This window comes from Protomyctophum parallelum (assembly GCF_964188405.1).
Source record: "Protomyctophum parallelum genome assembly, chromosome: 5".
NCBI classification, from domain to species: Eukaryota; Metazoa; Chordata; class Actinopteri; order Myctophiformes; family Myctophidae; genus Protomyctophum; species Protomyctophum parallelum.
The window spans coordinates 21,747,371-21,762,513 of NC_139702.1; the positions used below are offsets into that span (position 1 = coordinate 21,747,371).

Consider the following 15,143-nt stretch of genomic DNA (forward strand, 5'->3'; position numbering starts at 1 on the left):
ATAGTATCCATTGGCCAGTTCATTCATTCATTCATTCATTCATTCATTCATTCATTCGGTTGTCTAGGATTCATAGTTGCATAATCCTGCATGAATGCCCACAAGCAGAGTATCTGTTTCGTCGTCATGGGCTATCTGTTCAGCCTTTGATGATCTGATGGTGGTTTTAGGTTACAGCTAATGGCTGGGGTCTTTGTACCACCACCACAGTCTTCAGGATGGAGGGTGTGTGTGTGTGACATTTGGGGGAAATTTGGCCTGTGCGTGCGTGTTAAAGTAGGGTGACATCACCTACGTTTGCTTTATGCACCATTAGCATGCTGTTTCACAGCTCGGCCCATGCATTAGTACGCCAAACGTTTCCCCCATAGACACTACTACAAACAGGAATAGGGCACTGGAGACACCCATAGAAACTAGGGCACTTGGGCGGCCAACCAACCAATCACCACAGGCTGTCTGGAGTGATTTTATGATGAGCTCCTTCCTCATGCCAAGGCCAATGTGAACTAATTTCAATGAGACATCTGCTCTAGAGTATTAATAACTGTTATTATTGGAGTCCATCAAGCACCATTTGCCATATAGCATACTGTACGCCACATGCAGGCATGTGGTTTGTACGTCTGGCTAAAAGCCTATTAGGCCACAACCACAAGTGACATCACTGTTAGCCTTGATTTATACTGAGTTGCGGATGTAATTTGCATATCAATAAGCTCACTTTACGTCGTACTGCAATGCTGTGTGTGTTTGTGTGTGTGTGTGTGTGTGTGTGTGTGTGTGTGTGTGTGTGTGTGTGTGTGTGTGTGTGTGTGTGCGCGCGCGTGTGCGTGCGTGTGCATGTGTGTGTGTGTGTCATGACATCTGCATAAACTCCAGGCATGCCTAACAAATAACTCCATATATGGCATAAAATGGACACAGACATAATAACTGGGGCATTCATTTCCAACTTGCATCATTCCAAGTAGGCCTGTGCCCAACAGGCACCACCCTAGTTATTCAAATGCATGAAGAAACGTGCAATATGCATATGAGACATAATTCATGGACCCCCCCCCCTTCTTCTTATAGCATCCTGGATGTATTCTTGTGTACTTATTATTGGAACCCCTTGTGACACTTGACCTTTGACCTTTTCCAGTTAAATGGAGGAGCGGGATAGAAGCCGCTCGCCGTCCCGCAGGACCAGCCGGGTAGAGCAGGTGGTGGGCCGATGGCTGAGGCGATCTCGAGACCTTGGCAGCAGGTCTCACTCGCTCACAAGGTCTATATAACTTTATTATTATACTATTAAACCGCGTATGCAAAGGCTAACATTATGTAATTTAGATTAGCATATCATGTAGACATAGCATTCCATAGTGTATACTTATTGCTTTATTGTACATGTTAAGTTCTTAGAACCATTTCTATGCATTTGATTTTTGGTTTTCATGATCATTTCATTTACGAGCTCATGGCACAGTTCAAAGTGACGCGCTATGAGTTTGTATACTGTATGCTATTTTTGAATAGCCAAAGTATAACATAATGGGTTTAAGTGGTTTCCCGGTTTAAATGGGTCAAAGCTTTCCCGGTTTTAAAAACTCAGCCACTGTCTGTCTGCACATGTCTGTCTGCACTCCTGTCAATGCATCTTTCTATTGACGTGCATTATTCAATGTACTCATAATGTTGTCTGACTTACCGATCGGCTCTGCAGAGAGAGGGTCACCGCGGACGGGAAGACGGCGGAGTCCGGTGTCTGCGACCAGAGGAACTACCCTTTCCGTTTCACTGTTCAGATCCAGCGGGAACCTGGCCTCACCTCCCATGGCTTCACTCTGTCACACCAGACCCCCATCCTGGTGCAGGTCGTCACCCCAGGTAGGACACGGTTCATAAGAATACAGGATATATATATATATTGATCCCACAGGTGGAAATTCAGTATGGGACATGTTCTCCCCTTGCCACATGCACTTGTACAGTACATTACTGCATATGAGAACAGTCTGAAACTCACAAAGACTATGTAACATTCTAACTGCAGTGAGAGGCTGAGAGCAGGAGACAGACAGCATGAAACACATGCAGCTTTCTCTGTTGACTCCAGGAAGTAAGCCAGAACTGTATCGTCACCTTCTTAAAGGAGTAGTTCCCCCAATTCTATCAATTACACATTGAATTGATTGATTGTGCTTTCCTGTTAATAAAGAATTCTATCAATCAATCCAGGAGACGTGTGGAGTCTCCTCCTACCGGAGACATCTTTCCGTTTGTCATCAAATTATTGGCTTAGATCTCCATCTTCGTGGGGTGTGTAATTGATAGAAAATATTGAGGAAATTCATATTTGCCTAAATCAGCTCGTCATGACACTGGCCACCTCTGGTAAAAACCGCCTGCCCTCGTAGTATAATGGCCTATGTCAAGCCAAGCGTGCAATTATGTGACTAAGGCCAATTTGGCAGCAGGTTTACAGTTCCCTCGGTCAAAACACAAATTTGCCTATATGCCTAAGTAATTTTATCCTCTTATGTTTCCAGACTGACAATGTTATGTGAATGTCAAGACTCAATAGTCATACGTATATTGTTGTAAAATTGTGGGGGGAAATGATTATGAGATAATCATATAGTTTTGTTTCAGTTAATCGCTGTCAAAAGCACATGGCCCTAGTGCCTTCGGAGCTTGTGGTGTCGAAGTCCAATTTTGCATAGGCGCATACTATATGTATCTGGGTGCAAGGAGAGAATATCTGGACAAATGCATTTGCTACTTGCAAAATGTGGGTTTTGGGGGTGAAGCTAGCAATGACACATTGACATGTTACAGTATGTGCAGTGCACTTTCACACTGGGCAAGACCTAGCTGGTTGAGTGGTTTACCGGAAGTAGCAGAATTTTGTCGGAATTACTGCCCAAGGATTACTTTGACGCTTTATGAAACTGTTTGCTACTTGCCTTTAGGTCTACATGTTTTTTCACCATGGTGTACGATAGGGAATGTTTGAGCACATTATAGATTAGGGAGAGTTGAATAGTTTATCAAGGTGTTAATGGTAAAAGAAAATACCTGCTTCGGAATTTCCATGCACTTAAAGCTCCAATCCAACCATTACTTCTCTATTATTGGACACGTGGAAAGGTGGGCAATAAATGTTGCTGAGCTTGTAAGAGTGTCAATGGAAATGACGGGAATCTGTCTCTAATGGCCATCTAGACTATAGTGCAGAAGGTCTTAGCTCAGAAACACAAAGGTAATTCTCCAGTCAGTGAATCCAGTTGAAGCCAGTTGAATGCTATCACATCCAAAGTGCTGTGGTCAGGTCAAGTGAATTCAATTTGTAACACAGTTCATACGAAGTAAACTTAATGTTTAACCACAACAATATACAAACAAGATGTACAGTAACAGGACCATCTGCATGCAGTACCTCATACTATAGATGGTATGGCATTATACTTCAGTCAGAATCAGGTTTTCACCTTGCAGAAGGCTTTAAGAATCTTGGCACTGGCACTGCTATTGGGAGAGGGGGAAAAGAAAATCAATGTTTCCATTGTGTTTGATCAATATGAACATCCAAACCAAACTCCATCATCAGCAAGACATAAACAAGCGTGGAGTAAATGGAGATTGAGGACGAACAAGCAATCTCAGGGCACACAATATACAGTAAGTACATTACAGGAGGTAGTTACGAGCAGTAGCTAAAAGGCTGCGTTTTTCTGCTTTTGTTTACAATTACATAACCTGCTCACCTGTCCACGTAGAATCACTGAAGAGCAGCTGATCGTCTTGGCTTTTCTTTCTTTCTTTCTTTTTCTTTCTTTTTTGTATGATGTGGAAGAAACCAAAACCATGGAAAAGGCAGCCTAGTCTTTGATGAGTGATCAAGATGAGGTGGACGGCCCAGGCCGTAGCGTAACGGTCTGGGCACCGGACTGGTGATCCAGTCGCGGTGTGCCGCGGGTTCGACTCCCGGACCCGACGCGGCCTTTACCGCATGTCATCCCCCCATCTCTCTCCCGTTTCCTGTCAGCCTACTTTCTATCCCTTAAAAAAATCAATAAAGGCGTAAGCCGCAAAAAAATATCTTAAAAAAAAAAAAAAAGATGAGGTGGACAACAGGACAGTGCTGCATGCCATCCACCTAGCCAAGATACACACAAGATCATCATGTGTGATTGTGTTGCTTTTATATTATGCAAGTTTCAGCCAGGCTCGCCTCTCAACCTCCGCTCTAATGCACAAAGGCCATACTGTACAGGCAGAGAGATTGTGTGCCAATAAATACAAAAACTGAAAAAAGCTATGGAAAACCTTGCCTTCCAGCTTGCATACCTGTCACAGCCTGTGATACGATGAGCACTGATATTTTCAAAATAAGATATAACTACAAAATTCTGTAGAATTTAGAGGCGCTTAAAGTCGGTTTGACAACAAATCTTGGTGAGTCATTGCCTGCCTGTAGTCAGAGGTTGTATGCTCATTTTGTATGGCCACAATGTGAATGAGAATCAGGCTGATTGTACCACTCTGGATGAGATGAGGTACTGGCAAGTGGCAACCAGTGATGTATGTTAGTAAATGTTAGTTTTTATATAAATATATATATATTTTTGCATATTCTATGGTTTAGGTCCTCACATTTACATTGTTGTATTGGTTTGATGTACTCGGGTACCGGGTCTAATCCCGCGACCTCGGAGCGGTCGCCACCAGGTATTCCTAAACGTAACCTCAGTAAAACTATGCCTAAACCTGACCTTATTCCTAAACGTAACCTCAGTAAAACTATGCCTAAACCTGACCTTATTCCTAAATGTAACCTCAGTAAAACAAATACAAGAACCACTGGGGGCGAGTGGTCAGCGAAAGAATATAGGGACGACTATGTTTTGGGGCAAGTCATACGCTTACCGTTAGGAGCTGGTGATATCACCACTTGTTACTTCAATAATGACAGACTTACGGTATGTATGTCTGTCTGGATTTCTATTTTCCTATTCAATTTCTGTGAATAATTAGTCCAAATGTGGTGGCAATCTGGTCATTATTTCCAGAGATACAGGTGAAAATACCTCAAAATATTTGAGGTATGAGAATTTATTTCTTGTTGGCTCTCTCTGTTGAATTGGCTCAAGTCAGGACTGTCACCATCGTTTTTGGACATGCACACAAACACATACGTCACCTCCCTCCCTTGTGGTTCCAGTAAACCTTGGCTCAATTCTCTATTTCGCTCTCTCATCTGCTTCATCCTCTGTTTCTCTGTTTCTCTCTCTCTCTCTCTCTCTCTCTCTCGCTCTCTCTCTCTCTCTCTCTCTCTCTCTCTCTCTCTCTAGTAATAAGTAAATATATGACTTTCTTTAACTCTACAACATACGTATACGTTTTTGTAATATTTGGCTGAGGAGGGGTGCTAATCTACAAAAGTGGTCACTTGTGCAGAAACTTTTCCTGTCGTAGGCTAGTTGTTGAGTTGTTTGCAGTGTTGGCACTGAGTGAGAGATAGAGTTAGAATTGGAGATAAATCATGTGTATGGATAAATCCTAAATGCCGGTGGTTATACACAAGAAGAAAATACGTCCTGAACTTTGTATTTTGCAATAGAGGGGCCACTGTAGTCAGCAGCTATTTGGGGGCCGTTGGCTTGGAAAGGTTTGTGGCAGTTCATGTTTGTCGTCCATGTGTCCAGGTGGTCCTGCAGATGGAAGGCTGGTCCCTGGAGACCGGCTAGTGAAGATCAATAATGTAGCTGTCGATGACCTGACCCCAGAGCAAGCTGCCGAAATAATCAGGTAAGAATCACGCACGCACGCACGCACGCACGCACGCACGCACGCACGCACGCACGCACGCACGCACGCGCGCACGCCGCACACAGACTCATTATGATTCCATTAATGTTCTCCTCTCTCTTCTTGTGTACAGGGAGTGTCAGGACGCCGTTACAGTGACAGTCCTCAGAATATTGGTGGTAAGTTGCCTTCACAAGTACCCATACCATAACAATAATGTACACATGCATTTACGTGCAGACACTCCTATAATCCTCCATGTTAATTTATCTATTTGTAACTCTGACAATGTGAAAATCAGATCGACCTGTGCATCATATTAAAGGGTCCATTTGGTTGCATTTGTGCACTTGTGCACTTTCAAACTAACTGTTGGTGTGTGTGGTATTTAAATGTTGTACGAGTCACTGTGTACCTTTATTGTCTTGTAATGTGTATTGTATTGCTTGCTGCAATATTTGTATGCTGCAGTCCTTGGGGTCCAAGACAAATTTCTAAATAAATTTAAATAAAGAAACCTTGAACCTTGAACTTAAAGATGGAGTGCCACGATTTTGTTCAAATCATGCTTTTATGTGGACACGCCCACCAGTTCATTAAGTATGCCTGGTTTGCCTGGTGGGTGGTGATGGGTGGTGATCCACCTGAACTGAAGCCGCACCCACAGCTGTAGTTGTATGATAAAGGGGGAGGGGTTAGGGGAGGGGCTGATAGTGTGATGTCACTATCCATCTTTAACACACATACAGTATACGCAAATCGCTGCCGACGGCACTGCATTCTCCCTCTCTATCCGCTTCTAACAACACAAAGACACATGTACAACATCTGTGCATAAATGCATACTTTTCTTTGGCTGCAAATTCAGTATTGAATTCAGTGATGACTATCCTGCTCAAAATGAGTAGGTGATGACGGTGGATCAGTGATGTCGTGGATGTTACTTGATGTGGCTGTAGAGACTGAGCACTGTCAAGTGGAACATGTCAAATGAGCATCCGTTGCCCTAACCTAAGTTGGGCATTGACCGCATGATGTAATCATTCCGTTCGATTCCAGACGGAGCTCAGTGTGGTATGTCTTCCGCTTGCAGTTTCCTGTCTTTACATTCCTGTTGAAATAAATCACACACAAAATTTCTCCCCAAAAAAGGTAAACATCCAGGCTACCTGCTGGTGTTTTTTTTGAGGGGCGCTATCCGCTTAGTGTGTAGATATTATATTGTCTTACACAAACATTAAATTCCCATTGACAATGAATGGAGGAGAATGTATGTCATATGTGGATGAGCAAATCGACATGTTACGTCATGATGATGTACGATGATAAGAGCGCCCCTCACTTCACACAAGTGTGATTTTCTTTTTGTTGAAAGATTTTTGAGGGCTTTTTGCCTCTATTGATAGGTACTACTGTACTACAGTAGGTTGATAGGAAATGGGGAGAGAGATGGGGGGGAAGAGACGCAGAAAAGGTCGTCGGGATCGGTACTCGAACCTGTGTGCTGTCAGGATTACCAGCCCAGGTGGTATTTTTTGCGTGGCACTTGAATCCATGCTCACGATTGATACTATGGATGTTTCCCCATATGGGATTTAATAATGCTGTTGTCAACATATCCATTTATCCAATGTGTCAACAAGGCCAGAGGTCAGGCATCGTTGTCTAACAAACATCCTGTCACCAAGGTCCTGGCTCTACGTCATTGTTAATGGCGACAGCCGTTTGAAGCGCTCTGCGTCGGCCAGGGTGTTGGTCAGACAAATCATCCATCATTATCTTGTGATGGATAATGCATGTGTGTCTGTACTCTCTGCATCTGTGTGTGCTGTGTGCTAGTGCGTGTGTATGTGCGTGACTGAATGCCATGCGATGCAGCATTATTGCACATGGTCATGCACCTCAATCTATATCTATAAAGTTGAAGGATGCGTCGGTGCCAAAGCTGCAGTACGGGGGGTCTTATCTCCGTCATTGTTGATAGGTACACCATTACCACCTGATTCATAGTTCACTGCAAGGACTGCAGCCAACCCCACCAAGACATCACTGAGAAAACCTTTGGCTCCCATATAGTCAGGGAGCCCGGGGCTGATATAACCCATGGCAAATTCATTTCTAGTTAAGTAAAGGTGAAAATATTGGGGGAAAATGCAAATATGGCTATAAATCTTTTTTGTGAGTGTATTTTGTGACTTGTTGTTCACACATGTGTTCTGTGTATATGGGAAGCATTTTATTGACATCCTACACAACCTACTGAGTACTTTAAGAAAAAAAGAAGAAAGAAAAAAAAGTTCACATCACACAAAAATCGCCATGACCTTTTTTCGCGATGTTTCAGGCTAAGCAGGCCTCTCATTCTGTGGTCCTCAAAATGTTTGGGTGACGTACTGGCTCCCTGTCTACACTAGGCCTATCATGGTGTTTGACATCAACAGCCCAACTGTGTGATTTCAGCATTGCAGTGTGATCTCTGTAAAGCCGCTGAACGTAGGAAGATCAGTGTGCTGTATAATGAGCAACATTCAGCAAACAGTAGATAAAATAATGAAACTCAGATAATCCACCTTTTTTAAACTATGCCTTGTATATTATGTCTCCCAGGGCCCAAAGTCTTCCTTCATAACGCCAGAGAAAAGAGCTAAGCTAAGGTCCAACCCTGTCAAAGTCCACTTTGCTGAGGAAGTAGAGGTCAACGGACACTCACAGGTGAGTGAGAAGAGTACAGTGTACTGAAAGGGACGATTAAGCTTAAGCATTACACACACACACACACACACACACACACACACACACACACACACACCGATGGCGGAGGAAACCATGCAAGACACCACCACGCACATTGGGAGCAATTAGGGGTTCAGAGTCTTGCTCAAGGGCACTTCGACACTTCGAGGGGCCCGGGATCGAACTAGCCGGGGAGCCACATGCAGGCCCAAAAGCTCAAGGAATGCTTGGAATGGAATCATGAAACTCCCTAGTTTGACATGCCACATGCTACTTAAAGCATGATGAAATGTTTTGCCTTATAAAGGTTGTCTATGGTGTGGTATACAAAAATCACCATAACTTTGTTTCGCAATGTTTCCGGCAGAGCAGACCTCTCATTCTGTGTACCTTAATGACCAATTGAATAGAATAAATGTGACCAGTTTGAAGTGAGTGGTGCAACAGTGCCCCCTGTTGGTTCTCTAAACATAGGGACATAGGGACATTGCTGTTCCTTCGAGTGGTTGCACCACTCAAAAACACAAATAAAAAGTATGTCATGACATCACAGGTCCTCTCAAATTTTGGGTGACTGGCTCCCCGGCTAAACTGGGAACCTCGCGGTTCTCATCTGGCTGCTCGGCCAATAATTAAATAGGACTCCATTCCATTAGATTGTGCCAGTTCAGTTGTAGTCATCTGTAACACTACTAATTGAAATGTGATTCAGCAGATGTTGGTTTTATCATCCCATGTACTTTCCTTTTTAGAAACACAGTTCCCGTCCTGCACGAGGATGTTATGTTAAAACCACCGTGGCCCTGTGGTGTGCATTACTAATCACAGATGGAGACGGGGTGGATCGATCGCCTCCTAATGTCTGTGATTACAGGACAGTAAATAAACGACTAGGGAGAGGACAGGGAAACACACACCATTAGGGGCTAGATACAAAGCATCCCTGCACTACTGTCCATTTCCAAAACAGGGGGAAGGGAGAAGGAGGTGGAGAAGGATAGGAAGAGAAGAGAAACGATAGATACTGTGTATAAATGTTGCAGGCATATCAGACTGAGAGATGAGGAGAGAGGGAGAGAGATAGAGAGAGAGAGAGAGAGAGAGAGAGAGAGGTGAAGTTAGGAGAGCTGGTGCTCTGTATATGAGGAGATGAAACTTGAGAATGAAATGTGATTCATGTATGGAGAGCTATAAAAGTATGAACAGAAGAACAGAGATAAGCGAGGAGGACGTTTTTGACCAGCCCATGTTTACGTACTAGGTATATTCAGTAGTAACAAAACTATGACAACTTATCTTTTGATCTGTATTTGTTCATGGAAAACAACTAAAAATGCCAAAACAATGTTAGATTTGTTTCTTTAGTACGAGTATACTGTGCACTCCAGAAGACTAAATTATTTGTATACCGGGCTTGCTGCTGTGGTGAACATTTTATTGAGTTTGCTTTGTCAAGCGTGGACTTGGCAGAAGAGCAGATGTGTCATTGTTTCAAGGTAAATCTGAGTATTTTATGCAATGTGCAGCAGAAGCAGCAGTGCTTGTACATCCAAGAGAAAGATTCCTATGGGAAATAAAGTGTACCTGCTTACACCAACACACACACGCATGCACGCACATGCACACACACGCACTCGCATGAGCACATGCACATGCACATTTTTATGTTTTATTAGTTCCTCCTGGTCATCTCATCTCTGTCAACCTCTTTTAGTTATTTACAGCCGAACCTGAACCTGAAGGTTTTACGGTGCTCAGAATTTCCCTCTTGACTATCCTGGTCCTTGACCCTTGTGTTTAGGGGGGGGGGCATCTCAATCCACACCCATCCATCTACAGTACATGTGACACATGTGTTATAGCCACGCGTTTTCTTGTCTACAGCCATACATGCATGTACCAATACATTTCTATGTTTTGGGCATGTCTTTCTTTTTCTTCACAAATTGCGTCGCATTGTGATCTTGTTAAATGGGCTATTTTCTTTCTTTAGTTCCTTCTTCTTTTCCTTCACCACCCAGTTCTGAATCTGAATGAAATGACACCACTGCTTGCATGTGATTTCCAGGGGAACTCGCTGCTTTTCCTGCCCAACGTCCTGAAGGTCTATCTAGAGAACGGACAGACCAAGGCCTTCAAGTTTGAACCTAATACCACAGTCAAGGTACAGCTGATTGTATTACTGCACCGGTCCCTGCAGTTCATTATGTACTTCATTATCTACTGCTGTGCATGTTATACTATACTTACACTGTCTCACTTTCTACTGTCTTGTTTGGAGACTTAATATGGTGTAAAGGAAAACGTATGCTACTGTGTCTGTGATTATATCAAAACACCACCAAAAAAACATCTAGACCGGCATTTTTCTTCATGGATAATTATGATCTTAATAATCTTCAAAATGCATTCGTCATATAATTGTCTTACCGTGTAATCATAAATATTTATAACGAAACTGGTAAACTGGCAATAATCCACTCAATGTCATGCTATATAGCAGGGGTCCTCAACTAGAAATGATGAAGGTCCACAAATATTTTTTTGAATAAGACCGAGGTCCGGTCCCATGCGCGGCGTCCATCGGAGAGCGGGGCTCTATGCCCGTTTAGTATGGTCAAGCCAAGCTTATACAAATCAGATCCCCTTCCAACCAACCAATAATGGGGTGCAGAGTGCAGGCCCGGAGTGGAACTCCAAATCAGGCCGGGAGTGATACGCCCTGGCAGGCCACACTACGCGCGCACGTAGCACGCGCCAGAATTTTGGGGGCCCTTGGGGGACATTTTGGGGGCCTTTGCAGCAATTTCACATGAGAAATGTACCATCTGATGTTATTTATATTATTAACTTCTTCCCTCCATTAACATAAGACACACAATGTAGTTGTGCTGCAGCAACACTGCCTGAATTTAATTGAAATTGACTGTGGCTGGCCTGGCCTGAGCTTGGAGAGATTTTTTTTTGCTGGCCTGACCTCATATATATATTTAAAAAATATATATATATATGTTTTTTTAATAATTTGCCTAGGGTCCGCAGAGAGGTGGACCGGACCGCGGTCCGCCAGTTGAGTACCCCTGCTATATAGTGATGCGAGAACAGTTTGCCACATACCAGTGCTAATGTAGACTAGTATAGACTAGAGCAGTGGTTCCCAATACTTTCAGTTCGAGACCCAAAAGAGAGATTAGATGTTTGTCTGGGACCCAAAACTAGTGAAAATAGTTGTGACCCATAAAAATTGGTCTGTGACCCAATGGGTCCCACCCACTGCTTTGGAATGCTAGTCTGACATCACTGCCGCTAGAGGCCGCTGTCCCCCTCCAAAAATAAACAAATCAGCCGAGTTGGGCAATTTTACTATTATGGACAGGAAGCATCACCTGATGGTTAAAAAGTATTGATTTATCATAAACGACACAGACTCACATGATCACATCTGACAGAATCACCCAGCTGATTTGTTTATTTTTGGAACACAGTTCTTTATGACGGAATCTTAGATTTCTGTATTTCTCTCTGGGGGGCCTGATGGAAGGGAAAGGAACTGGTTGGAATAACGTGTTCCTTCCAGCATGAGCTCAGTTCGGGGCTCTCCACAGGTTGGCAGAGGGAGAGTACCGGCCAGGATCACAGCTTAGTCATCATTGGCACCGGTTGAAAAAATAAATGGGTTACAAAAACAGTGGGATAAAATCTTTAAGGAAAAAAACCCCGATATCATTCCCTCTTGTGGTTTAAGAGAACTCTTCCATCTACAGTGTAAGTTGGATGAATAAACGTGGAAGTAAAAGTGTAGATTCTACACTTTTACTTCCACGTTTATTCATCCAACTTACACCAGAGATCCGATGAAGAAGCAGTATCTTAGCTATACAGTATGTTTTGTCATAGACATACAGTAATGTCGTTTCAACTTGTGTGTTCATCTGTGCTTCAGGACATAGTGATGACCCTCAAGGAGAAGCTTTCGCTGTCCCGAATCGAGAACTTCTCCCTGGTGCTGGAACAGCAGTACAGCATCACCAAACTACTGCTGCTGCACGAGGAGGAGAGGATACAGCAGGTGCACACATACACATGCACGCATACATACAGCACACATACGCACACACACGCACGCACGCACACATGCGCGCGCACACACACACACACACACACACACACACACACACACACACACACACACACTGCATCCAGGTAAATATTGTTTTCAGTTACCTAGAGGCTCTGATCTGCACAATACGGTACATCGTCCCTTCACAATCGATTTCATTAATTTCATTTTTAGAGCAGTATACGTAGGTTGTGATAATTTACAAGATTGAGCCAATTTCTCTAGGGATATAGTTGATTCAGCAATGCATCGCAATTCAGCTGTGCACGATTCTGCAGCAATGTGACATAATCGATAATCGTAGCCTAAATATAATTACAATACTGTATATATATAATATAATTTATATCTTACAATAAATGCACCCCATCTCTGTATGTGTGTACGTATGTCTGTAATCCACGTAACTCAAGTACCTGATGAATAATTGCCATGTTGTGCAGTAATATAGAAAGTGTGATGCAAAGCGTTGCGTCCGTCAGCGTGTTCAGGTTTTAGTAGTCTGTCTGTCTCTGTCTCTCACACACACACACACACACACACACACACACACACACACACACACACACCCTTAACCCTTACCATAAACTCTCAAACACTATGCCTAAACCGAACCTTAACGCTAACCAAAAGGAATAATAGTGAGCTGTACAGGGCTCTGCGCCACCTGTCTACTTTGACCAGGTCTGTCAGTGCATAGCAAGGTGCACACTCGTCCATTTATTTTTTTAAGTTCATTTTAAAGATTGGTTTACACTGTGTGTGTGTGTGTGTGTGTGTGTGTGTGTGTGTGTGTGTGTGTGCGCGTGCGTGCGTGCGTGCGCGTGTGTGTGCGCGCGTGCGTGCATGCGTGCATGCGTGCATGCGTGCGTGCATGCGTGCGTATCATCAGGTGGTCCAGAAGAGAGAGGCCCATGACTACAGGTGTCTTTTCCGTGTGTGCTTCATGCCCAGAGACCCTCGTGACCTCCTTCTAGACGACCCCACTGCCTTTGAGTACTTCTACCTCCAGGTAGGTTTGGTGTGCCCACTCACGTGAAACATCCTGCATATAGTTATACTGTATATGCAGGATCCCAAACACTGGGTCGGGACCCATATGTGGATCCCTTTATTTTTTGTTTCCTACGTTTCGTTTATCATATTATTATTTCAAAACTTTTCCACAAAGCATTTGCAAAAAAGCGAATTTTCATGAATTAAAAACTTTTTTTTCTCAGTAATTTCATGAAGAAATAAAATAAATCTATGAAATTCACTTAGATTTTTTTTTATGTAGTACTGAAAATAGCCAATCTACAATCTAATCTAACAACATAGTGCAAAACAACATTTTCACTAGTTTCTCTTCACAGGGTCACAGGTTAAATAGTGGGAACTGTGTATACAGTGTGTGTGTGTACAGCTACTCGTTTTGTGAGTTTATGAAGACAAGGGGTTTTCAGACAAGGTCCAGATTTGCCTGGTTAAATGAAGGTTAAATTAAAGACAATTTGAAAAAGGAATGCATGCCAACAAAAACATATGAAGCTACAGTCAGCACTGAGTCAACAATCATCTCTAAAAATAGAGACAATGCGTCACTTTCATCTGATACTTCTAGTTAAAGTTTTATACACTGTTACTGTAAGCGTTCTGCCACTTAACTTAACTGTCCCAGTTTAAGGTTGCCCATGAACACACAATGTTACAGATTAACAGGCAAGAATGCCATAATTAGAGACCGATAGAAGGCAGTGTGCTGCTTGTTTCATTATAACCCTTTTGTATGTGATTAAGAAAGGGATAATCAATGGGGAGCCGGTCATTATTGAGAATTAATTATACAACAGGTAGTTTTGAAGAAGCAATCTGATTGGTTGAAATAGCCATCTACCCGGCCGTGCTTAAATCTGGCATTAAAAAACTATGAATTTCTATTGAATATCTTAGTTACAGTTGACGTTAGTTAGTTGACGTGTTTTTTTTAAGGGTAACTGCAATATTACACTCGAGGGTGTGCTTTACCTAGATTATTGGCACTTCAGTGCTGCTTATGGCACAGCGAAGCACGCCCTCTTGTGTAATATTTCTTGAATAAAATCCGGACAGGGTGATTAGACTCCTTCATCACCCATTAACAATGATGGTGTGTGTCTGTGTTAGGGAGTGAACGACGTGCTGCAGGAGCGCTTTGCGGTGGAGATGAGATGCAACACTGCCCTGCGCCTCGCCGCCTTGCAGATCCAGGAGAGACTGGCCAGCTGTGGACAGTCCCAGAAAACTAACTTGAAGATAATCACGTGAGACACGAACGCTCTTCTAAATTCTTCATTCATGTCCTTTGAACCAATACATTTTACTCTGGATGTTCAGAAACGCACGCACGCACGCACACACACACGCACACACACACGCACGCCTTAAGGAATAATTGTCTGCTTGCATTAGGAAGACGTGGGGTATAGAGAACTTTGTGTCGTGCACCTTGCTGAGGAACATGCGAGAGAAGGAC

The 15,143-nt window shown here is 43.1% G+C and overlaps 1 protein-coding gene across 1 annotated transcript in view; it reads left to right on the plus strand.

Moving 5' to 3' along the window:
- Window positions 1-1,151: 1,151 nt before the first annotated feature.
- Window positions 1,152-15,143, plus strand: part of frmpd1a (FERM and PDZ domain containing 1a) — a gene marked incomplete at its 5' end in the record, with an annotated part of 21,872 nt that continues 7,880 nt past the window's right edge. Inside the window, 10 exons of the mRNA XM_083764365.1 lie at window positions 1,152-1,270; window positions 1,709-1,872; window positions 5,694-5,796; window positions 5,930-5,975; window positions 8,404-8,508; window positions 10,598-10,693; window positions 12,473-12,598; window positions 13,542-13,661; window positions 14,795-14,931; window positions 15,080-15,143. The exon at window positions 15,080-15,143 is cut by the window's right edge and continues 156 nt beyond it. Coding sequence (XP_083620491.1) covers window positions 1,152-1,270; window positions 1,709-1,872; window positions 5,694-5,796; window positions 5,930-5,975; window positions 8,404-8,508; window positions 10,598-10,693; window positions 12,473-12,598; window positions 13,542-13,661; window positions 14,795-14,931; window positions 15,080-15,143 — 1,080 coding nt within the window. The remainder of the gene's footprint in view (window positions 1,271-1,708; window positions 1,873-5,693; window positions 5,797-5,929; window positions 5,976-8,403; window positions 8,509-10,597; window positions 10,694-12,472; window positions 12,599-13,541; window positions 13,662-14,794; window positions 14,932-15,079) is intronic.